A 26,876-nucleotide genomic window follows, 5' to 3' on the forward strand; every position below is an offset into this window, starting at 1 on the left:
TTGACAATAATACAATCGAATTAAACAAAACATTGTAACTGGCTAACTGGCTATCTGAATAGACTATTTATATCAGTCATTTAAATCTTATATTTACTGAAGTTATGTATGTTATGGTTAAAAGGCATCAGTGAAAAGGGAAAATCATGTTATCCAAATATAAAAAAAAAACATCCGTGGAAATATCGGTATGATTCTGATTTTATTATTTTCATGACCACCCCATCCCCACCCCCAGTACCGTATTTCATGTATTGTATGACACCTATGTATTTTTTTGTCCGTTAGACTTGACTTGCTCTTTGATCTTTTTAAATTTTAGAACATCTATATATGATACCATCGTCCTTTAATATTGATGGGGTATCTATCTCCTTCCGGATTTGAAGTTATTAGGCCGTGTAAAGGATATCTCACTTCACGTTATTCATTTAACCCTGTACTATGTTAATAATGGTGACTGTGCACATTCAAATAAGGAACTAGGTTGAATAATGAACCGTAAATTTACGCTTTGTGATTCAAGATATACGATTTATTTTTAGCTAGATCGATCACGAACTCCGACAAATAAAAATAGTATGCTAGTCAAATATTCTAAATGGAATTGTCGCGCTTTATTTTGCGTCTAGCAACACATTTTTATTAGTCAATTAAGTAACTAAAACAGACACACTTTGCCGGAGACAGGTGAATGACATACCTATTGATTGTAAATTACACTTAGGATTTTATCACCGTACACACGGGTAAGTTAAACTCCTATTGTATTATTGAACAGTTAGCTGCATCGATTTTGATAGCTGAATATATATGTTTTAATGCAGGTGCATGCTACGTTACCCTGTTTCAATGTTACGTATTTCTAAGCTCAGTGTTGATCTTCAATGTACGTTCATGTAAGTAGAGTTAACCTGTTGTTCAACATCATAGGTTGATGAAAACTACACCTATATAAGGCTTACAATTTCATGATGTTAATAAGCTCATCCATGTACTGAACGACACTAACTTTTAACTGTACTTTAAACAATAACCATTTCATCCCAACGGGTTTGGAGTTTAACGAAAAACCGTGTTGAAATGTATAAGTCAAACACACAGATATGAATGGATGAATAAAATAAATAGAATATTTAAGAAAATAGTGTTTTTCGTGTCAGTCAACTGATAAGCTTAATATAATCTTATTTCATGTTATAATACACTGTTAATTTGTTTATGATTTATATAAGTTATTATAATTCATCAAGATGATCTATAAATCGTTTAAAGGGATTTTGAAAGTGAATGAATCTCCTATCGGGTTTCTTTTGATTTTAAGCGGAAGCAATCAATACTTAAAGGATGCTTTACAAAGGGTAGTATTTATCAATCGGAGGTTATATTTATAAATTTACTGTTTACAAATTTTAGAATTTTTTGAAATACTAAGGCTTTTCTACCTCAGGCATAGATTACCTTAGCTGTATTTGGCAACACTTTTAGGAATTTTGGTTCTAAATGCTCTTCAACTTCGTACTTTATTTGGCCTTTTTAACTTTTTTGGATTCGAGCGTCACTGATGAGTCTTTTGTAGACGAAACGCGTCTGGCGTATATACTAAATTTAGTCCTGGTATCTATGATGAGTTTATATACAATAAGTCAAAGAAGGACAAACAGATTAAGTCAATATTGGACCTATATATATTTTGTTTATGAGGGGCGATTGGGAAAATTACCAGTCGAGAGTAAGTTACATTTCCTGAGCCTTTAAGCGAATAACAAATGTCTTTACAAAACTGTTCTCTTTTGCGACTACCCGTAAGAACAATTTACGTGTTATATGAGTATATAGGTTTTTTGTCTGAGACAATTGCCTGTGACCGTGAAAGGTAAAGAAGAAATGTGTATGTGTTTGCATAAGAACATTATCCCGGTGATGATACGATACGGAATAAAAATCATTTTACAAACATCATCTGTCAACATGGCAACCATCTCCGACTTAACACAAATTATCTCTCAATAATTCAACTTTCACTTGGTGTACAGTTTTACACACATCAACTGTCGCAATGGCACGTCAATAATGCAACCATCTCCTGCTTAACATCAACGACGTGGCGATAACGGGAAAGTTTCTCCTGCTTTAATTCTCGCCTCCTGTAGACAAAGCAACCATCTTTTGCTTTACATCCACACCTTTACTCGATTAATGTGATCTGGTACCATGACAAGGCAACCATTTTCTGCTTTGTGTTTTCATATGTCTACAAAGCAACCATCTCCTGCTTTATATCCATCATCTTTTATTTGATCAATGGAATCGGATACCCCGAAATCACCTGTAAATAATACAACCATATTCTTCATCTATCAGCTATCATAACGATTCCTCGACAAGGCAACAATCTCCTGCTAAATATCCATCGCCTGTTGATAAGATATAAACCCTCTCCTTTACACTAACACCTATCAAAACGTTTTGTATAAATGGCAACAATATCTGTAGACACGGCAACACACTTCTACTTTGCATCTTTCACGTGTCGACAAGACAACAATTCCCTGCAATACATCCATTAACTGTCGCACGATTGATGTGATATGATATATCTCCTGTTAAACCTCTGTCATACGGGGCGCTGAATGGGACTCTTGTGGTTTTGTACAAAATTCAATTCTGTCATAACAAGATCATTTTTGCCTTTACAAAACTATGTAATACAGATTTGTTTTATGAGAACTTCAATTTTGTGATGACAAAATTCAATTCAGTTTTGTCATGATAAAATTCATATTTGTAGACAAAATTCATTTTTGTCATGACAAAAGTCAATTTTGTCAAAAAGGTATGCAAATATAAACTTATTTGCATACAAAATTGACTTTTGTTACCTGATATGGTAGTTAAAACACAAAAGTTAATTGTATGGGACAAAATTCAGTTTTGTGAGACAAAAGTGAGTTTTGTGAGACAAAATTGACTTTTAAGAGACAAAATTGACTTTTGTGAGACAAAATTGACTCTTGTGAGACAAAATTGACTTTTGTGAGACAAAATTGACTTTGGTGAGACAAAATTCAAATTTGTCAATTTTGTCTCACAAAAGTAAATTTTGTCTCACAAAAGTCAATTTTGTCTCACAAAAGTCAATTTTGTCTCACAATAGTCAATTTTGTCTCACTAAAGTCAATTTTGTCTCACAAGAGTCAATTTTGTCTCACAAAAGTCGATTTTGTATGCAAATTAGTTTACAGAATCCAAACTACACTAATTTGCATACAAAATTGACTTTTGTCGCCCAATTTTCAAATTAGATAACAAAAGTCAAGTCCATTAGTGGCAAGGTTTCGGTGCAAAATATAGTTGACATTCATTTTGTGTCCGGACACACGGACACAAAACTATTTTTATGTACAATAAGTTTGGAGATTTCCGATAGCATTAGAAATTTTCAATAGGGCGCTTCACAGGAACTATCTCAACTTACTTAATTTGAATTAGATATCGGGTTTTGATAATCCTAAAGTTATGCTGTTCTAAATTATGATTTTGCGCAAGCGTAATAATGCAATACATCACAACATTCAAGATGTCCGATACATACTTCTCTAACTATTGTTTTTTTCAGAAACATGCTGTTTAACGGGTAATGTCTTACAGCTATATCAAGGAAGTTTATAGATTCTTCATATAGATCTAATTTAAATCGCTCGTCATGATAAATCTATACGAAGTCCATAACACATGGTGTGCCATGTATGTATGTTAGTACGAAGATCACTCCGTGAGCGGAGCACCCCTCGACTATTGCTGCGAGGGCACAGTGGAATCCGTGTACACTCTCTATCATGATTAATGGAGATGTGTCAGTTACTTATATACAACCCACCTCCAAAACAATCCCCAACCCAGCACATAGGACATATCTAGTCAAGTCTGTGTAACAAAAATGAATTTTGTCATGACAAAAGTGACTTTTGTCCACTGAAAGATAATTTTGTATGACAAAATTTTAAATTATAGTATGCTACAAATTTTGTTAAACGGAACTCATTTTTGTTGAACAAAAGTCACTTTTGTCCGTACAAAATTGAATTTCGGGTACAAAACCACAAGCGTCCCATTCGGCGCCCCGTATGTCACCTGTCACACGATGATTCCAATATCATGCCTAGTATAGTAGTATCAATGAGTTAAACTAAAGGGTAAAGAATCGTATTTTTGGGACGAGAATGTAAGATGCGTATCGACTAGTAAATTTAAAATTCTATGTCATTGTATCATTTAACGTGCGCCTGCTTTTTGAAAATAAATTAAATTAAATTAATTCTCGGTTTAAATTATACCATTATCTTTATGTTATTCTAAACGTAACTGCTTCAACCCGAAACTAAATCTGTAACATTTTTTTCCTAAAAAGTACCATAATTTTTTTTAATATTTTTTCAGATAAAACCATGTCGATATCATCAAATGAAATACCTCCAGTTCCTCAGCAACAGAAAAGTAAGAATAGTCAGCATAAACAAGCCTTGTATGACAGAACATATGATTTAGTAGTGTTGATGAGATTGTTAATTGTTGGTGTTTTAGTATTAACGTATATCTTCAGTAACCATGTTCAAACAATGATTAACCAACTTTGGTATTATTTACTGACATCGGCGATATACAATTCGGTATATTTTGAGACATGGTTTACAACTTTTTGCTATGCTTTTATTATTGCAATTTATCCATTTGTACTTCACTACATAAAACCGTTTGAAAAATACAAAATCCATCAATCAGTTACTTATCAACATCAATCTGTATTATTTCTAGTGTGGAAAGCTATTCTTTATATGGCACCATTAGCTACTATGGACACATTCATTGTTAAAAAGTATCATGGAGTGCAACCTGACATTTGGGATGAGAAAAGAGTAGATTGGATTCAGACTACACGTGCTTTGCCGGAAATGCCACCAACAGTACTGCAATTGATTGTTCATTTGATTGGAAGCGTGTTATTGTTTGATTTAATTTTCTTTTTCATACATTTTTCACTACATAGAAACTTTTGGTTGTACAAAACGTTTCATCGCTACCACCATGATCACGACGTTCTTCATCCGCACGTCACTGACCAATTGACGGTGACCGAAAGATTAGCTCTCGTGTTATCTGCTAACTTTGCTCTAAAATGTTTCAATAGCCATCCATTAACTAGAACATTTTTTGTTCCGGTTTTTGTGTTTTTATTAGTAGAAAATCATACTGGTTATGATATACCTTTAGGTATACACCGAATAATTCCTTTCGGAATACTCTCAGGGCCTGTCAAACATTATAATCATCATGTAAACGGCGAGAGAAACTACCAACCTTTTCTCAATTATATGGACTATATTTTTATAAAATAGTTTAGATTAATATACTATTACAATTTGATTTTATATCGTGTATTTATATAGAAATGAAGATCTTTTATAACAAGCACAGGGAAACTGACATTTGTTTGAATAAATGACAGTTATTAAATTCGTTGTTCTTTGATACATAAGTTATTATATATTGCCAATGAAATATCATGATAAAACTGTTAATACTGTATACAGTAAAATATAAGATGTGCTTTTGCTAAGCAACGTCTTTATGAAGAAGAAGAAAAAAATCAATTGAAGCTCATTAAAATGCCAGTTGTGAACCTTTGAAATTAGATTCATTAGTAAATTTATTCTCCCTTTTATTGTTACACCTTAAGATGAGAACCCTTTTCACAGTTTTTTAAAGGGAATTTATTTTTGTTAAGATGCACATGGAATATAAAATTCAATCGTTCATTTAACAGAAAAAACGGACCAGAAAAATGGTCGTTTACGGACAGTTACATGTAAAATAGCCATGCAGTGGGGCTTGATTTCTCTGTTTAGAGTGATGTCCTTTAAATGTAAATTGTTCATTAATTTTAAAATTATAGAAAATTTTATTTTGTTTCCATATACTGAAAAATTCCACTTAATTGAATCAAAGTGACTTATCGTTATCACTCTTTTCTATAGAAATACTGCACTAGCTCGAATTTGATGTGAACCATTTGAATTTTTAAGAAATTTTAAAACATGGTTCCTCAATGAAATAACCATTATAGTTATTGAAGAACTGGTCGTTATCGTCATACATGGATTGCTGGTCATTATCGCTGTCTTAGTCGATACCACTGTCATATGGGCATATTGTTGAAAAAAAATGTGTTTGATAAGTTATGGAAAAACTGAAGCATGACTGGAGCGGGTCCCATCTTACGCAATTAGTGGCCCTCTTATTAAAATAACTGAATCTGCCACTGTAACATGACAGAACAAAATACCGAGAGCATATGTTGTAGTACTTTTTTTGTTTCTTTTTAAGTCAAACTATGTTATATTTTATAATCTTTTATAGATAAGTATGATATACTTTTATGTATTTCTTATGACAAAAACTTTTAAGCTTGTACTACATACAACCGTAAATACGTCAAGATATATCCTGGATTATAAAATTGATACATGCACACTGCTTAAACCACCCTAAACAAACATGTCGTAAAAAAACTACTTTGATATTCTACGATATTCGAGTGAAAAGTACTTAACAGCTTCCTGATTACATGTTGACCAATACTCTTTCGTGACAACTGTATTTATGGATATAAGTCAATCTATTGTATATGACGCCTTAGTGTAAATATCGCAAACACAAAGGAAATATTTCTTGTATTTTCCCTAATTTTCTTTTTTTCGATTTCATTCAGTTTTTTTACCGAAAAGAAGGGGGGATGTGGTATGTTTTCTCGTGAGACATTTCTCCAGTCGTGTCTCATTTAGAAATTTTTGATGATGCAAACTGTGTATTATATATACGCTATCTTATTTTAATAAACCATTCAAGCCCACTTCGCCATTCACAGTTAGTACGAATTTCCCACGCTTTATTATACGATCGTATGGTAATTTTGTATTAAAAACCGATGAAATATATTAGCACCTACTTACTCATTGTTACTGAAAGCATGGGAATTTAATTATAAGGTACATACGAGCATATGACGGTGTTTCCCTTTATTATAAAAGCACTACTGTTGGTGGGTTATATAAGCATCGAAATGTTAGATTTGATCCCTGAAATCTTGAAATATGTTCAATCAGACTTCATCAGGTCAAGCCTATTGAATTATGAAATAAATGTAGTCATTTGGTGGGTAAAAGATAAGTAAACCTGTAAATGGAATGATATTGAAAAGATAAATGAAAATTTACCTAAGTGGCATAGTGTACCAGTGACCTAATACGATATATATGGGGTCAGTGAATTCCATATGGATTGAGGGCGAAGCCTATTAAGTCACCAGCACACTGTGTGAAAAAGTATCTAAAGGACTACCTTTACATGTGACATTTAGAATAAGTCTAATCAAAGTGATCAAGTCTTCCATATATAAAAGAATGTACTTTTGTTGATCTTTACTAGAACAGTGCCATCAATAAAAACTTGTTAGTTTAAATGTGATTTTTGCATGTCTTGCCATCTTTCTCATCAATTCCCTTATCTGTTGTCCGGGCGAAACGTTTCCGGGTTTTCTTCAAACTTGCGCTGTTTCTTTTTTTAAAGGAACGCAAGTCTACTTCTTAATATGTATTTCAAAACTACTCCTCCAACTAAGCTTAATAAATGTAGCTTTCTTAGTCGTATAATGTCTTTCCTCGTCGGCTTTATCTAGGCTTATATATAATGACAAGTAGATGGCAAAACCAGATCAGCTGTTATTTGCTTTATTGGGTGTCTTTTTTCAGGGCGTAATCAATGAAAATTTTTTAATTCAGAATCTCATCCAACATGGTTTTTTTTTATTATTCGCAGGGAAAACTGTTTAATGCATAATGATATAGACAGCGATATTTTTGTTTACGTGAAAAGGTTGTGTTTTTTTGGTAAAATGACTTTAATTTTACTTTCAATTTCTTTATTTGATTATTACAAACTACTTAATATCTATATGTAAAATAAAACTTATTACGATTCTTTTGCAAAGTCATCATTTTGTAATATATGTAAAAAGGTAATCATGTTTAAATTAACTATATAATTTAATAGGTATTAGGATATAGAATATAATTTCTTTAGACACATTTTTTGGGTAAAATAGGCGTTAACATATATGGTGTGGTCCCGACACAAATTTAAAATGAACGAACAGGGTTATGAGGAAATTGACACTACCTAAGGTCATCATTCAAAATCACAAATGTTTTGAATGATACAACGTATCTGTGTCCAACTTTAATACAAGCGACATATTTCGATGTATTTGATCAATTGATATCAGAAAGGTTTGATTTGTTAAAATAATTAGTCATTGTTTCCAGGTTTTGTTTTTATATTGAGATGTATGCTATGAATGGATATGCAAATATATTCATGGCAACAATATCTACAGTTGACGTATGTAAAATTATAAGATAGAGGACAGGGATGAATCAATACGAAGAAACGTTATAGATACATGACCAAAAGTAACCTACAAGAAAAAAATAAGTTTAGGTCATATTGCATGAAAGAGCTAGTTAGAACGTCCTATAAATTTACAAATGGTGAGTTGTCAAATGTGTTTAAACAGAATGGCACTCGATATTAGCACACATTTCAAGAAATATTATACACCTCAGTGGGTTTTTTTAATGAATAAATCAGAGGCATAGTCATGTAATGTTTATTGGTGGCTAAGGTTTCAAACAAGAAGAATTGAGTTGTATATATGCATATTTCAAGCAGAAGGAAGCGTTGTTTGGATTTAGTCGTTTGGCGGGAAAGTCAGTGGTTTGGTCCAAGGGTATGTGGGTGTTTGAAAGGGATTCTTGTGTTCGGTATCGGGAACATATAGAGAACATCCCAATCCAGTAAATAGTGTATTCGCCTTAGAGTATATAAGTAAGTGAGGAATACAATTCGGGTTCTGTCTATATTCTTACAGAGGAAGACTAGCTTACAATAGTGAGTACGTTACATAGCTGTAAAATTGATAGGACAAGGTGTACTGGGGACACCTTGTACTGGGTACAAGTTGCCAGTACAAGTTGGTCTAACATTGAAAGTTGGTAGATCAGACTGTCCCACTCGGGGGACAGACTGCAACAGTCCGAATTGTTTGCTAGTGGCAGTCTGTCCCACTCGTAGGACAGACTGCAACAGTCCGAATTGTTTGCTAGTGGCAGTCTGTCCCACTCGTAGGACAGACTGCAACAGTCCGAATTGTTTGTTAGTGACAGTCTGTCCAACTCGGAGGACATGCTGTACCAGCCCAGACTGTCTAGCAGTAGCATACTGTACCAGCCCGCACTGTCTTAAAGGCAGATCGTCACATTAGAAGGACAGGATGTGTACTAATTATATTTGTGTATATATATAATTGTTTTATTGTTCATTGTTACTTAGTATCTGCAAAGAGCTAATGTATATATTTTGGTTCATTGTGCATAGCATAGATATTTCCATTTTTGGTATCGCCGTACTGTTAGTAGACAACTTGGATCCAAGTATTTACTGGAATGTTCGATTAAGATATAAACGCCTGGTTACACGTTACAGTCAACATACAAGAAAATTTTAATTCTTTATTAAAAACATATCATTATCATATCATTGACATTAATAATCAACAATGTTATATCACAGCACCAACTCAACAATATCACAATATGAAAAAATCCACCAACTTTTGATTTTACAATACCTCTTTGGTATGGACATTTTTTTTTATAAAATATATAAATATATACGGAAGCCGATAAGGGCCATTCAAAAAAAATAATTTATGTCGTAATTACGACATAGCATGTCGTAATTTCGACATAACATGTCGTTATTACGACATCGCTATGTCGTAATTTCGACATAACATGTCGTAATTTCGACATAACATGTCGTTATAACGACATCGTTATGTCGTAATTTCGACATAACATGTCGTTATTACGACATCGCTATGTCGTAATTTCGACATAACATGTCGTTATAACGACATCACTATGTCGTAATAACGACATATCTATACTAAAAGAATATTTATTATGGTAGACAAGAGACTAAATGACACAGAAATTAACAACTAAGGGTCATCATAATGCACCCAATAATTAGAAAAGCCCCTGCATAGTCAGCTATAAAAGAGGGGGGAAAGATACCATAGGGAGAGTCCCCGAAATGCTGTGTGGCAGACAGTGTTATTATTTAATCATTAGCTCCCTTGGTAAAACTCCAAATTTCATATTTAATGTATTTTATTGTTAAATAATTTACATGAAGTTTATGAAGTATATATATGTTAATTGCATAGCTTTTGCTATTTGAATTCATTGGTTAAAGATTTCTATTTATATTGTAAAGTTTAATATTTGCATCGTCGCAAAATCCTAGGTTACCTTCTTTGAATACCTTCAAAGAGAAACTTATATATTTTTGACATTCCATCTGCAATTATTATAAATAAGAATTAGAATAATTAAATTACTGGACTAAAATATCGTTGATTAAAGGGCTGTACAGTTAGACAAGGGTGTATCACATTTTTATAAGTTGGAAGAATATTTTTTGGGTTGATGTAGGGACTGATTTTGCAAGCCAAGCATCCCATCTCCGTTTGAATAATCGCAAACTACATGGCATCTTGTATTAAGGGTGAATTGAAGTATTGATTGCTCTATTTCTACTTTCAAACGTTGGGCATGATGTTCCTACAACACGTTACACTTAAAATGCGAAGTCAAAGAGGGATTTGGACTTCGATTAATTTTTTCAAGTTTATTCGGTTTTTTATATTGTTGGTTGATTCTGGTTCTGTTCGTTTTGTGATGTCATTTTATCAAAAATTACCTCGAGTTGTGGAAATCGATTTAATAATGTTTACCCTTTAAGTTATTTCAACTAAAAATGCAGTACTGTCGCAAGTAATGTAGGATGGAAAGACAGGACGAAAGTACATGTATACGATTTTCTATAATTTTTTTTATCATAGGATAGGATGTTTAACTCTAAAGGTGCATATCATCCACTGTGATATCATCTGTCATTGTAAACTTTCTATATCTTAATTCAACCCCAATACAAATATATCTGACACTCTGCAAGGAAATCGAACATGTTTACCCTTGGTTAAATTTGAATAGAATTGTATTTTCCCTGGCACATATGTTTTCGAAATACACCCCTTCAATTACTTGAACCTTAGTTTGAGATTTATTTCCCAAGTCATCTTCAAATATATACATGTTAAAATATAGTAATCTACTCCTGGATCGTCTGCGAAAAAGGCAAATATAATCCCGGGTTTTTATTAATTCGATGAAACGGTTTTCGTTGCTGTTTGGGATTCGTCTTTCAATTACCTCCATTTCATGCACAAGTTTATATTAACGAAAAGTTCCGGCTTCGCTAGTATAGGAATTAATTTCATCACGACAGTTATAACATGAATAGCAGGACAAATCGTGAAGTAAAACAATCCGTGAACTGGTATTAAGTCTTTTGTTTTGCGGACGAAATTGCGAAGATTCTGTTTTAAATCCTAGGGGTTGTAGGAACATCGTGCCCAACGTTTGAAAGTAGAAATAGAGCAAACAATAATACAATTTACCCTTGTTACATAAAGCCATATAGTATGCGCTATATAAAAGGAGATAGAAAGAATTGCTTGCCTTGGTAGGACAAATTCAGTTTCACATTTCATTCAATTTATATTAATTTCAATGAAACGTGGTTTATTTTTGCAGCTTTTTGACAATTGGTATCTGTCAATCAGAGATGTGATCTATAAAATATATAAAGGAGTAGGGCCGATTTTGGCATCAATTTTCAGGTTCATCTGACGAAAAATTTTGAACACTTTTAAAACACTTAAGTGTCTATTTTATTTGAATCAATTACTTTTAGTGAAATATTTTAACTGATTTAGTCATAAAAAAACGCACCGATTCAAGCTGAAATATGAAAAATCTACCAAATATGCCGAAAAATGTCACTTTTCAGATGTGTTTTGTCAAAAATGAAAGTAGCCGCATCCGTGTTCATCCTCAACCTTTATATATGTTATGTATTATCATAAAATACAACTTACATTTCAATATTAAGGATGAACACGAATGCGGCCACTTTCGTTTTACACGAAAACCGTCTAAATTTAACTAAAATGCTAGAATTGTGAAGATTTTACAGTAATTTAGCATGACTTAAAGGTGCTAGTACCCGATATATGTGCATTGTATTGTCTAAACAAGCCCATATTTATGTAGCAGAAGCATTTAAACGGTCCAATAAATAACTGAACGTTTACATTTTAACAATTTTGTAAAATAGCTATATTTTGGGGCCAAAAAGGGGTCTTACTGGACCTACTCCTTTCTTACTTAAGGTATCCAAAGAAAGTAGCCTAGGATTTTGCGACAATGCAATTTGAAATATCAAACTTTACAATATAAATAGAAATCTTTAACCAATGAATTCAAATAGCAAAAGTTATGCAATTAACATATTTATACTTCATAAGCTTCATGTAAATTATTTAACAATAAAATACATTAAATATGAAATTTGGAGTTTTACCAAGGGAGCTATAATTAAATAATAACACTGTCTGTCACACAGCATTTCAGGGACTCTCCCTCTGGTATCTTTCCTCCCTCTTTTATAGCTGACAATTCGGGGGCTTTTTTAATTATTGGGGGTTTTATGACGACCTATAGTTGTTAATTTCTGTGTCATTTAGTCTCTTGCAAATCATAATACATATTCTTATATATATAGCGATGTCGTTAATACGACATAGCTATGTCGTTAAAACGACACAGTTATGTCGTTATTACGACATGATATGTAGAAATTACGACATACCGATGTCGTTATAACGACATGTTATGTCGAAATTACGACAAAGCGATGTCGTAATAACGACATGTTATGTCGAAATTACGACATGCTATGTCGTAATTACGACATAATTAATTTTTTTTGAATGGCCCTTATCGGCTTCCGTAAATATATAACAATTCAATTTGTCATTTCTATCTTAATTAGAAGGGTATCTTGACTTATCTTGTGCAAATTAATTGGGAAATGATAAAAAAATCATCATTTAGCACTATTCTGTTGTTGATTGTTTTCACGAATCCAGTTTGACCCTGTCATTATGAGTGTTTTTCAATGGTTAAATTTTATCAATAGCAACATTTCTACCTGAAAAAAAGGTAGACCTGAATGTTTTATTTGCACATTTCTTGTTATTTGAGACTGTTTATAGGACAATACCTTTACGAAATAGTTTAAATAAACAAAAGTAAGAAAGAGTTACATAAGAAATGAGTTTTTAGGAATCATGGTCAAATTAACTGAGAAAAAAATTGAACATGGAAAAGGTGAACAGTTTTTCATATAAAAACCAGTTCACACAATGTAGAAGTAAGGGTAAAATGTTTATGCATATTTTAATTCTAATCTCTAATTAAATTTCATATTTAAGTCTTACAATAATATGATGACACTCCAAATATTAAACAAATGTTGTCTATTCTGATTATCAAGGTAAATTTGATGAAGAACAAACAAAAGAGATCGTTAAGTCATTATTTGAAAAATATAACCACTGACATTTAAAGTCGAAAGTCATAATTTTGAAACTACTATGTAACTGAAGTGGAAGCATACTCGATTAATTATGAAACATAAACAAAATTGCTTACTTTGAAAGTTTAAAGTCCGATAACTCTAAAATTAAATATTTAAAAAAAAAATCAACTAAACTTTATAAAATCTGCCACTTTTTAAACAAACCAAGCAAAAAGCAAATTCGAATTTTTAATCAAAATCCAAACTCCATGTGTGTAGCACATATCAACAGTACTCCGGCATTGCCTTAATTCTGATTGGATTATTTGGGTACAAATTAAATGATTGGTTTTGTTATAAAAAAAAATATATAGTACAATGAAACAAACGGAGCAGTATATAAACATTAAACAATATGTGTTTTATTTCATTGTCGTACTCGTATATATTATTTTGCAAATATTCAAATGTGATACAATAGTTAACTGTAGCAGTGACCATAAACTTTGTCTCACTCTATAAGTGAAGACTAGAAGAAGAAATGAAAGAATAATATACGTGTATATCGTAAGCACAATATTTCGTTAAATCATATGGTACAGTTTTCAGTTGAAGAACAAAATATTGAAGTTTGTTGAATATTCGCAAATTCGTATTATGACCAATTAGAAATGAATGGCAGCGTATTGAAGTTATTAATATTCAGAAACCCTGTAATGGTTCACGTTGTCTTACTTTAATAATCAATATACGCGATATAAGATGTCCTTTGATTGTTTTCTAATCAGGTTGCTCTATCATCGACAGTCTCATTATCTCCATATACATTTCCATTCACAAATATAATAAATAGACAAATAACTTTTTCCTATAAGATTCATCTTCTTACGCATAACAAAGGCAATCAATAATGTTGAAAGATCTTTGTACATATGCACCATTATTGTCACACAGAGGCCAGCTCTGATTTAACCTCAATCAAACAGAAAACATTTGTCCTTCATAGCACCTTCTTTTCAACACTCGTATATGTAAACATTCGGCAATTGTCTCATTCTAATTTCATTACAGTGTTAGTTGACAAATGTTTAACATTCAATCCACCATTACAAGGTTAGTGTCTTATCCATATTTATTAATTAATCGAAGAACACGGAACATCGTACTAAGAGGCGTTTATTCTCTTTATCCTTATCCATTTTATCAGCCTTCGTCATTCAAAGTTTTGATTGTTTTCACAGCTCTCATTTCCATCGTGTAATGCATCCTTTGCTACCTTTCACCAGAATGAGAGCGATTCATTAGATCCATAATCTGCTGCACCAGTTTGGAAGAGTTTGTACCACGACACAGTATGTTCACTCAGGTTTAGTCCATCAAGCTTGATAATAGCCTCCCCAAGACTTAATTTCTTGTCAAAAGTTTTTTGTCTGGCCCATACGATGATCTGTAATAGTGAGGATTTTTTTAAATACTTGATGCATTTTCACGATAATATGTCGAGGTTCACCGTAATAATTATATTTATGCCATAACATGTTTCAAATATTACAGGCAACATGAAATTTATAAGATTACTACAATAGCAAATGTGAATTCAAGCACATATTATATCTTATCTTATGAACACTTTGTATATTAAATAGACAACCTTATTTTTACTGCTATTTTCCGTAAAGTATTTTCAGACGTAGCGCACGTCTGGCGTATAAAAATATTTTTTAACCTGTTGATGGCTATTATTCGTTTGTTTCCCTGTCCTATATTTTCTCCCATTTATCTGTTTATTTATTGTAAGCCTGTCGTGTAATGTTGTCATTTTAATGTTATAATTAACACTGCCTTTAAGTGGGAGGATTGGCAAGCCACAAAACCAGGTTCAACCCACCATTTTTTCATAAAATGCCCTGTACCAAGTCAGGCAAATGGCCATTGTTACATTATATAGATATAGGAAGATGTGGTGTGAGTGCCAATGAGACAACTCTCCATCCAAATAACAATTTAAAAAGTAAACCATTATAGGTTAAAGTACGGCCTTCAAATAGTTTGTTTGTGTGTGTGTTATATTTCGATGTTGTGTCGTAGTTCTCTTTTATTTGATACGTATTCCTCAGTTTTAGTTTGAAACTTGGAGTTGTTTTGTCTCTATCGATTTATGAATTTTGAACAGCCGTATACTACTGTTGCCTTTATTTCCTACATTTTGATTTTATCTTTTTATATATATATATATATATATATAGTTTATCTATTCAGATTTTTTTTTAAATAGAGTGAAAAAACAATGACACCAAAGCTCACGTCATGGACGTTGCCTAGAATATAGCAATCAATCATAGATAATTATAAAATGAAATACATGATTGATTGATTTTTGAAATATTTTTTTATCGCCTTACTTTTGTTTAGTAAACTGGTACCTTTTAATGTTATAACATCAAATGTATTTTAACTATTATCAGTTTCGTTTCCACTGATTCAGATGATACATACCTTTATACTCCTTCCATGAATGTTGCAAGCAGAATACTTTATTTTCTTTCTAAACATTGGCTCAAATGACGCTTTAATAACCTGTGTTTTCTTTTTCTGAATTGTCTTCAGCCCTTCAACTAAGTATGTTTTTACATATGTGTCTGAAATGAATAATTACATATATAAACATGAATAGGAAGTCTTAAGATTTCTTTTTTAAATAAAATATCTTTATATGACTTGTAGTACCATAAAATGATTTCTTTTATGGAAAAAAATAATGCAATTTGTTAATCTATATTGTTATAAACTATTTCAATGAAAGAACAAAGAACACCCACGTTCCTTTTCATAGACATGATTTAATAATGATGAGTGGATCCCTTAAACATTTATGAAAGAGTTGATTTTAAAGGTGATGTCTCTTGGACAAGAATCAAAATGGGATACTTTGACAAACTTTTTCTCCAAAAAGGTACAACTTTTATGATTATCAATTTCCAAATACTTGAATATATATATATCAGAACAAATAAGGTGATTTCACTGTGTTATTATATATAAAATTAGATTAAAGTTCACTCTATAAAAAAGGATTACTCATTTAACAATTGTTTTTATTATCGTATATATTCGGTATTGCGATATGTTATAACATTGATGGTACCAATTTCCCTGCACCAGATGCGCATTTCGACAAAACATGTCTCTTAAGTGATGCTCAGGGCAAAAATATTTGAAATCCAAAGCTTTTATAAAAGATGAAGAGTTATAATCCAACAGGTTCATAAAGGATAGCTAAATCCATGAAAGGAATCAGAGCTTTGCATGAGGGAGATACATTCCTTAATTTATAATAATTTCTAACATATTGTAACAGCAAATTTAAATAACACAAACAATGTTCATGTCAGTACCGAAGTACTGGCTACTTGGCTGCTGATACCCTCGAGGACTAACAGTCCACCAGCAGAGGCATCGACCCAGTGGTAGTTATAACATTAATGGTACTAATTTTCCTGCATCAGATGCGCATTTCGACAAAACATGTCTCTTCAGTGTAAACTTATTCATGGCAATTAGAAGAAGGTCCAATGAAAGATGAAAGCTTAAACATAGAAACAATAAAGTAGAAAACGGACGGATTGATAGACGGGTTAAAAATGTATACCCTAAACAACTTCATGAAATGGTGTGTAACAAGTGTGGTAGGTAAACTTATAAGAAAAAAATTGGTCATTTGTTTATATTTCCTAGGAAGTGAAGAACATCACACGAGCTTATCATTGTCAAAAGGTGTCGTCTTTTGTGAATATGATACCGTTTGTATTGAACATTTATATTTCAATAATTATCAAAGGTACCATGCTTATATTTCAATACGCCCGACGCGCGTTTTGACTACATAAGACTCATAGTGACCCTCAGATCAAAATAAATAAAAGTCGAACAAGTACAAAGATGAAGAGCATTGAGGACCCAAAATTCCGAAAAGATGGATTCCAAAAAGTCCAATCTATTTTAAGATGTGACACTTCTATCAATTTTTCTCTGAACGAAAATACACGTAAAAGAAAAATAGATTAAAGTAGAATACATATAGTTTACCTTCACCTTTTAAAAACAGTCAGAAATGAACATCAATGTGTGTATTTGTTCAAAAATGAGTAAATACAGTCAACTTTAGAATACAGCGATTTTATTGTCAAAAGTGGTAGGATGGATGTTTAGATTTAATCCCATTTTAGTCGTCTTGTATCTATTATTTTGTTTCTTGTTAGGCAATGTTTTCTCAGGATAACAATCTGCTATACCACTCTCTCAGCTATGTGTTATTTATATATTACTAACCTGGTGGTGGTGATTCGTTCCCATTCTGGAGCCCTGAAACATGTATAACGTCTATTTCCAATTGACCTTTAGAAACCATAAATCCCAAGCGTATATTACCACAAACTGATTGTTCTGAAAGAAAATAGCCATTGATTTACGATTATAGTATTGTCGTAATGTCATTGAAACCTGATTTTGAGCCTCGCGATTTTATGTGGTTTGCGTTGCTCAATCTTTAGTTTAGAATTTTGTGGTCTGTTTTTTTGTCAATGTTCTCTATAGTCAAAGTGTATGCATCACTATTGTGAGTGAAATGTATTGAAAACAGTTAGACTTGATGATACTATATTGCAAATAAACATGTTGTTTAGTATAATTCACATGAAAAGGCCAAAAACTACATATTTTGTAAACATAACGGAACTCGATGAGACTGTCATCAAAGTGAGAGGGTTAGCGCTATAAAACCAGGTTTAATCCACCATTTTCTACATTTGAAAATGCCTGTCCATTTTGATGCGTTTTGATATTTGATTTTGCCATGTGATTATGGACTTTCCGAATTGATTTTCCTCTAAGTTTAGTATTTTTATGTCTTATTAACACGTACATTTGGGAGTTAATGTATCTTAAAAGATATATTAGAATGCCCGAATCCGAATAACTATTACTGGTTCATTTTTTACCAATCATTGGTTTATAGAATGAGTTTTTCGTATTCAAAATCAATATCACAAAAGACGTTTGTTAGTATCTGCATTTATTTTTTTTCTCTTTTTTATATATCTTAAGTGACTGTCATTTCAATTTCCAAAAATAACTCGTATACATATAAATAAAAGAATATATTGGAAGACACCAATACGACTGCAATAACAATTAAAAACCAGTTCTATCTTAAAACATATTTAAACAGTCGTACATGACACGATATTGTGGAAATCTTTTTTTGTTGAATCCTCCTATAGAATATGTATCATAACAAATTATATAGACATTAAACTCCCAAGGCGACTAGCCAAAGGTATTTTTACGTTTGTTGATTAACTCAGAATAATTGACATTCTTTTTATGAATTAATATTTCAAAAATCCCATTTGAATATCATGTATCAAAATTAATTGATTGTAAGGGAAATTACCTTTAAAAAGTACATTAAATATCATGGTTTAGAATATTTTCTATCCGCAAAATCTCTTTTTAATTATGCAAATTGCATTTAAGATCAAATGACGATAACAATGATTGTTAGTAATGAGGTGCCAATGCATATCAGATTTAGATAGAAGGCAATTTAAAAGCTACGGATTTAATATTCAAGAAGATGTTTTAGAAAAGAAAAGATCACACGTGTTAAGTAATTCTTTCAGAACATTTACTTTGATGAATTTAACTATATTCATTAATCTTTGCAAATAAAAAAGCCTAAATGGTTAATCATGTCAAGATATCCCAACTTTAAATATTGGTACCCCGAAACGGGGTAATGTCATATTTGTAGAAAATGACATATATTCCTTTAACTGTTTCGTCTTTTAAAAGCTGGTACTTAACACTACAGGGAGATAACTCTGTAAAGTCAACTAAACGTTTTAATCACGTTGTGTTGTAATAAGCTGCTCCGTGATTAAATTGGTGATTGTCAAACTGCTATATAACCAGTGTATTTTTTCTGATAAAATGGTTGGTTCGAAATTTTTGATTTTTTTATATTTTTGTTAAAGGGTCAAAGTAAATACTTTCTCAAAATTTTATAAAAATTAAACGAGCCAAATTAATTTCAGTGAAAGTGTTGGGTACCGCATTAAGATATACACTTACCACTAGATGGCTTTGGAGGAATTTGTGATGATCCCAAACTAGACGTTATATCATCTCCCTCTGGTGGTGGTCGATCAACCGATAACAATCTATCACTAAAGTTATAAATATATAAAAGTATGTAACTAAGTATAATTATGCTCGTTCAAAATTAACAAAACATCAAAACTTAAAATTATGTAATACCCAGTTTATATTCATCATATTCTATTCATATAAATGATCACCACTTTAATATTACAAATTTTGAAGCACATGGGAACATGTTGAGCATTTCGATAGTTAATGTCTATCTTTAAAAATGTTTTGCTTTACGTACTGGACAATACGACGTAATATTGTCTGTTCATATACGTCTGTTTTTGTTTGTCTCCATACCTATTTTGTTGCTTGTGATTGTTGACAACTTGTATTTTCATTTAAAATTCGGTTCCCTTTAATATAGTTTTGATATCTCGACGCACCCGGTCGCGCTCTGGTTCAGAGTTTATTAAGTGTTTGTTCGAAGCCTTAATTATCCTTGTAATCGATATATGATATTTGAACATTGGTAAACTTCTGTGATCTTATTTGTGTATAATAATAGTAAAACTCATTTTGAATTTTAGAATGACCGCATATTCTAATTTTATATGCGAACCAGAACAGCCTGTTTGCAAACGTATGCACGGTCATCATAGTAAATATACATGGTAGCCAGACCTCCCTCTCAGTCGATATTTACGGCCCTCGGGCAATTAGGCAGATATCAATCGACTGTTTATTAGATAGACCACAACACTGCTTTGACCAGGATAGAGAGAAACATTCGGGAAGGATTTTGAAGAAGAAAACTAAAAACGTTGGCACCGAATGGCATCAAGGAAAAGGTGACATTCAATTCACACAGTAATAAACATCGCAGCTGTATGTGTAAGATACACAGTTCAGGTGTAAATATTAAAGTAACTTGAAATATGAATTTTTTAAATTAATCAGACGTCGTTATTTTTTTATTTGTTTTACGGTCAAGATTGTTCAATAGAATCATATTGAGAAGGATATCTGTTATCAGAATTATTTATTGATGCTAGTATGATCTGTTTCCTTTTTATATTAGTGTATTTTTTTTTAGAATTTTATATGAATATTTGTAATGTTTTATTGTGTAAATTCAAATACGCACCTTTTACTTAGATGTTTGTCATCATCTCCGTCACTATCATTGTCATAGAAACTGCTTAAACTTGTGGCACATGATGCAATAGTGTTTTGTATGGAATGTCGTGGTGCTATAAAATATAAAATTGTTATTATACTTCTTTGCTGCTTACAACATAAAATACAAGATCATTAGTTATCTACCGTGGTGAAATGAATAATTAGTTCAAAATAAAGTAAGATTTCAAAACCAAAACAGATTTGCCCAAAAGGTTTGCACTGTGAGACTAGGGGAAAATGTCAGTATAAATTGGTTGATATCTAAATATTTCAAATAATGTAATCGTTATGATGCCATTTACTTTATCTAACATCTTATATACAAAAGTTGACGATTCCGTTAAAAAGGAGTCCAGTTAGACCCCTATTTGGTCCCGAAATATAGCAGTTTTACAAAATTGTCAAGATGTAAACTTTAAGCTATTAATTGCAAAGGAGAATGATTCTGCTACATAAATATGGGCTGTTTTTGACAATACAATACACATTTATCGAGTACTTGCATCATTAAGTCATGCTAATTACGGAAATTTTCATAATTTTATCATTTGAGTTAGATTTTAGACGGTTTGTGTCTTAAATGAAAGTGACCGCATTCGTGTTCATTCTTTATATTGAAATGCAAGTTGTATTTAATGATAATACATAACATATGTAAAGGTTGAGAATGAAGGCTGATGCGGCCACTTTCATTTTTGACAAAATTCATCTGAAAAGTGATCAGTTAAAATCATTCACGTAAACTAATTAAATCAACTGAAATAGACACTAAAGTGTATAAAAAGTGTCCGAAAATAATAATCTCTCGTCAGTTGAACTTGAAGTTTGGGGCATAAATCGGACCTTACCGGACCTATTCCTTTGTATTTTTTCCTCAGACTTACAGAGTAATGTTAAATACCAAAAATACCGAAATATATTCAAAACGGGATTTCCTTGATCAAATTGCACAATCAAAAGATCAAATTAATGAAACGAAAAAAAACCCTGTCATATTCATTTACTTATGTAGAAAGTAATCTTAAAAATTATCGACGAATAAAACTTTGTTATGAATAATATCAGTGTCGAAAGTCGTCATTTTAATGACAACAAAAAAAGGAAATTCACATGAAGAATTTCATCAATCTTTTGTGGTTTATATTGAAATTGCAAAATGCATATAGCTCAAACACGAAATTGTCTAGCTTATCATTAACAGCCTACTTTCAGCGTTTTTGGTTTAATACCTTACAATATCTTTAAGTGTAAATAAAATACAATTTTGGTCACCAAATCATACTTACAAGGTGTATTGGTGATTTGAAATATGACGTCACCAGCACTCTTACTTCTATTCGCTAGTGCTTCTTTTTCTGTTTCTGAAAAACGTTAGTAATCATAACTATATCAAATTACTATCACATATTTTGTATCAAAAATTTCTAAGACTTAATTCTGAAATAGTATCATCATTATGATTCCTGTATAAGATTCCTTAAATGAACATCTCAAACGTAATCATACAGCAAATGGATATTTCCATCCGTATTGCTGCATACTAATATTATAAAACATCAGCTGTGAGTTGCACTATGAAGGGTTGTCTTTCAATATCGACCGAGAACAACGAAAGGTTACAATAAGCTACATATTGTGTCGAGTAGCAGACACATTGCGAAAAGTTTACTCTAAAATCTCATATACCATTTATCGGTTTGTATTTTGTGTGGTTTTCAAAATGAAAACAAGAAATTTTATGCATTTGATAAGCTATAAATAAAACAACAGCAGTTTACCGCTGTTCAAAATCATAAACCAGAATACTCTTAACATGTCAGGCCAAATTTATCAACTTCTGTTACACATAATGACGCCGGTGAAGAATCCGGACAAAAATTTATTAGGCATCGCTAATGAAATAAAAAAGGCATGACAGTCTTTTTATTGTCATAATGCTGTCGGCTTCTCTTAAACTTGCGAATTTGTATTATCTCTCTGGTATCTACTGTCTATAATTTATATTGGGGTGTTGGTTCTTATAATATAAATGTGTCATAAATATTTCTTGAAATTCTAAACCCTTTAAAAGTTAAAAAAAATATATATTTATATTTATTAATTTTCACATAGAATACAGATTAATCGTGTATTGATCTAGCTTAGCAGTTCTCATAAAATAAGCGTGTTATGTTGAAATCGGAGAAAGAAAATACAAATGATCTAATTTGCGTTTGAACATTTTGACTGTCATTTTCAGTCTCTTGAAATTAATTTGTCATTAATACGCTGCCGTAAGCTATTCAGAAGGCAATACATGATTTAAACTTATCAACTGCACAGCCAATATTCTACAAGACATACGAAGACAACATATACGAACAAAATGCTAAAAAACAAAGTTCAAAAGTTTTAGAAACTTATTCTAACAGCCACGAACAAGATAAGCAAGACATTTGGGAAAAAACGTCATATTGATCTATCTTACATGTGGGTCTATATAATCAACGCAGCTGTTCATTGTCCGTTAATAAAGTATATCACAAACATAATGTTGATGGCCAACTATGTGACTAATTATCTAGCCTGCTTCGATACAAACATGTATTAATATCTTTGACTTAATGAGATTTTAAGATGAATCAGAAATAATCATTGTCAATGATGAAACGTATAGTAATGTTCGTGACTTAGATCAAACCATTGCTTCCATAAATAGATATGGATTCAGTGACAAAGTGGTGACATTTAAACCTCAGAATAATGTGATTTATGGTAGAAATATATATACAACTTATGTTATTATATATATATCTATATATGTATATATTTATTTACAACTATTTATTTCATACTATCTCTGTTATATACGGTATACCACGAAATTGACACATTTAACAAAAGAGACACAAAATGAACTGTTAATCCGAAAAAATAATGTACGATCTGAGAAAATTTACAAAAAACTGAGAGAAAAAAAGAATGAAATTAATAATGTACTTTCTTTGGGGATAATTCAGTACTATATAATACCATTGAAAGAATATCTAAGACAAACGTCAATACATCAGTAATCCAAGGACACAGAAACCTATCACGAATTTTCGAGGTCAACTAACGGTCTTTAAGAATCGTGACGATTTAAAAATGAATCGGATTGAGTTCTTAAATCCTTACGATTTTTTATTGAAAGTGTTTAAGCTTTTAAAAAAAAGGTTGAGCAAGACGCCTGGGTGGACTTAAACTTTTGAAAGACCGTTTAAAATAACTCCCACTTTTCAATTAGTTTCTTTACCATATGTTTCAAACAAATATCTTTTAAATCATCTGAATGATATAAGTTGTTTTATTACCATTTACCCTTTTATACTTGCAATATTTCACTTCAAACTGGATAATCTTTTCTTGATCATTTTGTAGAAATGAATTAAAAATTGCAACTTGAAAAGTCTTCCGAAAATACAATACTTTATGCCATTCGGATTACTTTATGTTGTTCTAATGTTTTGGTATTGTTTTTTAAGAAATTTACATGTATTTCAATTTCATATAAGAGAAAAAAGATTTACAAGGGCGTTATAAAAATATAGTATTCCAGGAATGGTGTCATATGGCTTGTAAAGAACGACAACATTATACAATACAAGTGGTAATGCCAGGTTTATAAAAAAAACTAAATATGCAAAATAGGAAATTAAATAAGAGATAAACAAGTTTAAATAGTCTGCTTCAATATAAACACATATGATAAGAAAAACTGAAGATACCAAAGAATTTTTTTCGAGGACAAACAATACAGAAACCTATGGGTAATATCATGTGCTCTAGGAGGGTAGGAAGATCCTGCTTCAGATGGTAATAAAACTCTTTCGATGATGACACATTCAAGGAAAAGCGGACAGAATTGTGGTTTCGGCAATTTAAACATATACTTAGATATAGGAAGATGTGGTGTAAGTGCCAATGAGACAACTCTCCATCCAAATAACAATTTAAAAAGTAAACCATTATAGGTTAAAGTACGGCCTTCAACACGGAGCCTTGGCTCACACCGAACAACAAGCTATAAAAGGCCCCAAAATTACTAGTGTAAAACCATTCAAACGGGAAAACCAACGGTCTCATCATCTGTGAAAGTAATTCTGTGAAAGATTTGAATTATTTAGTGATGTTATCTAAATAGTAGAATATATTGCTTAAGGATTGTGCTAGCTTCTTTTCAGTCATCATAAAAAGATCCTGTATGAAGGATGTCTTCTATAAATAAAGCACGACGTAGAAGTCTCGGATTAATTAAAAATAATAAAATTATCTATTTCTCAAAATAGACTACGGCTTACCTCGGCTATTTCGTCGCTCAGGATGAGAGAATGAAGAAATCTTTGCCATTGCGCTTGAAACTCTTCTTCTCATTTTACTGGAAATACTACCTCTATGAGTTACTGCAATAGTTCAAATATTGTTTTAATTAAAAAAAAAAAATAAAAAAAAAAAAAGAAGAAAAGAAGAAAAGACAATCAATATAATTAGTGGGATCAAAATATGTATATATTACAAGTCTAATGTATAGGCAACTATGTTATGCAGTAAAATTTGTCAAAGAAGAAAATCATGGGCACGAAATCATTATCTTGGCAGAAATCAGAAATGAAACAAGGTTATATTTTTTCCCCGGTATTTGTATTTATTTCAATAGTTATTTGGAGTGTTTATTTACCCCGCTTATATAATTTCCCGAACAATTAACAAAACGCTACAGTATGATGAACGTTATGTAAATCTTGAAATGAGACTTACGTTGTTCGTAAAAGCCGACATCTTTATTAGTGTCCGGAGATATCGTTGGTGACGATGGAACAGATTGATACACTCTGTGTAACTTTTCAAGTCCTGAAATAATCATACCAAGAAAATTGTTTTAACATTACAAAACGTATCAAATGAGGACATTATTAAAACACGTCTTTTTATGTTAGTTGTGTAAAATTGACATATCATTTGTTTTATTGGGAAATGTCTTGCTGTTAGGATCAGTTCATGCTCCAAAATCGACATGTTTACCCAAAAGTAACATCACAAAAATACTAAACTCCGAGGTGAATCCAATCGGAAAGTCCATAATCACATGGCAAAATCAAATGACAAAAACACATAAAAAACGAATGGACTGTCATATTCCTGCCTTGGTAAAGGCATTTTTAAATGTAGGAAATGGTGGATTAAACCTGGTTTTAAAGCGCTCAACACCGAGACACACCTCATACTGATCATTGTTAATGTCAAACACATAATCAGTGAGCAACGCATAATTATTTTACTTTGGATAAATAACTTAATCTAGTATTTAATTAATGCAGATTTTCATAAAATCTCCTTCGAGATTAAATAAAAAATAAATCGCTTAGTTCCCTTCAACTTTTATTATCCTTACACATAGAAATCTTGTTTCCGCTACAAGGTAACAACGGTTATAACTGAAAAGGAGGACTAGTTCACATATTTCTAAAAAGTTTACACAAATGGTTGAAATTAGAGTATTTAACCCTATAATTCCCTAAGGAACAACGAATAAGCCCTCACTTCATGAGTTTGTCTTGTTTCTGATTGGGAAATTGGTTGATAAACAAATGAAAAAAAAATTGATTATCTACAATTAATTATATTTTGACATTTCAAGATCAACAACAGCTTTTTAAGTAATTGGTCACCGAGGTTATTAGTTACCATTTCGAATTCTTGTTTCCTCAATACTCTTTCTATTTACTAAGTATAACTTTTTGTATGTTTCACAAATGTTATTTATTCTTAATATTAATGGAACACATGCTTCATTTAGAATAACTTTGACTTCATTATTGAAATATCAAAGATCGGATCGAATACCTGATCACAGTAATTACTAGCATTTCCAGGTCATTATAAAATTAGTTTTTGTTAAACATCTAGATGGTAAAGTA

At 31.6% G+C, this 26,876-nt stretch overlaps 2 protein-coding genes across 2 annotated transcripts in view; one reads left to right on the forward strand and one right to left on the reverse strand.

Annotated features, from left to right (window-relative positions):
* Positions 1-800: 800 nt before the first annotated feature.
* Positions 801-5,516, forward strand: LOC134694456 (cholesterol 25-hydroxylase-like). The gene is made up of 2 exons (XM_063555470.1): positions 801-899; positions 4,441-5,516. Exon 2 carries the CDS (start codon positions 4,449-4,451, stop codon positions 5,394-5,396), a length of 948 nt encoding a protein of 315 aa, XP_063411540.1. The 5' UTR covers positions 801-899; positions 4,441-4,448; the 3' UTR covers positions 5,397-5,516.
* A 7,529-nt stretch (positions 5,517-13,045) lies between these two features.
* LOC134694466 (regulating synaptic membrane exocytosis protein 1-like) overlaps positions 13,046-26,876 on the reverse strand; it is a 50,951-nt gene continuing 37,120 nt past the window's right edge. The window contains exons 17-24 of the mRNA XM_063555480.1: positions 25,717-25,809; positions 25,260-25,361; positions 22,227-22,301; positions 20,906-21,011; positions 19,741-19,835; positions 17,938-18,051; positions 16,105-16,247; positions 13,046-15,055 (exon numbers count right to left, since the gene is read on the reverse strand). Of these exons, the coding sequence (XP_063411550.1) occupies positions 14,888-15,055; positions 16,105-16,247; positions 17,938-18,051; positions 19,741-19,835; positions 20,906-21,011; positions 22,227-22,301; positions 25,260-25,361; positions 25,717-25,809 (896 nt within the window). The 3' untranslated portion in view covers positions 13,046-14,887. The remainder of the gene's footprint in view (positions 15,056-16,104; positions 16,248-17,937; positions 18,052-19,740; positions 19,836-20,905; positions 21,012-22,226; positions 22,302-25,259; positions 25,362-25,716; positions 25,810-26,876) is intronic.

This window comes from Mytilus trossulus, chromosome 1 (genome assembly GCF_036588685.1).
Source record: "Mytilus trossulus isolate FHL-02 chromosome 1, PNRI_Mtr1.1.1.hap1, whole genome shotgun sequence".
Taxonomy (NCBI): Eukaryota; Metazoa; Mollusca; class Bivalvia; order Mytilida; family Mytilidae; genus Mytilus; species Mytilus trossulus.

Coding starts and splice junctions, on each gene's coding strand:
- LOC134694456 (XM_063555470.1), top strand. CDS start 4,449: ATGTCGATATCATCAAATGAAATACCTCCAGTTCCTCAGCAACAGAAA.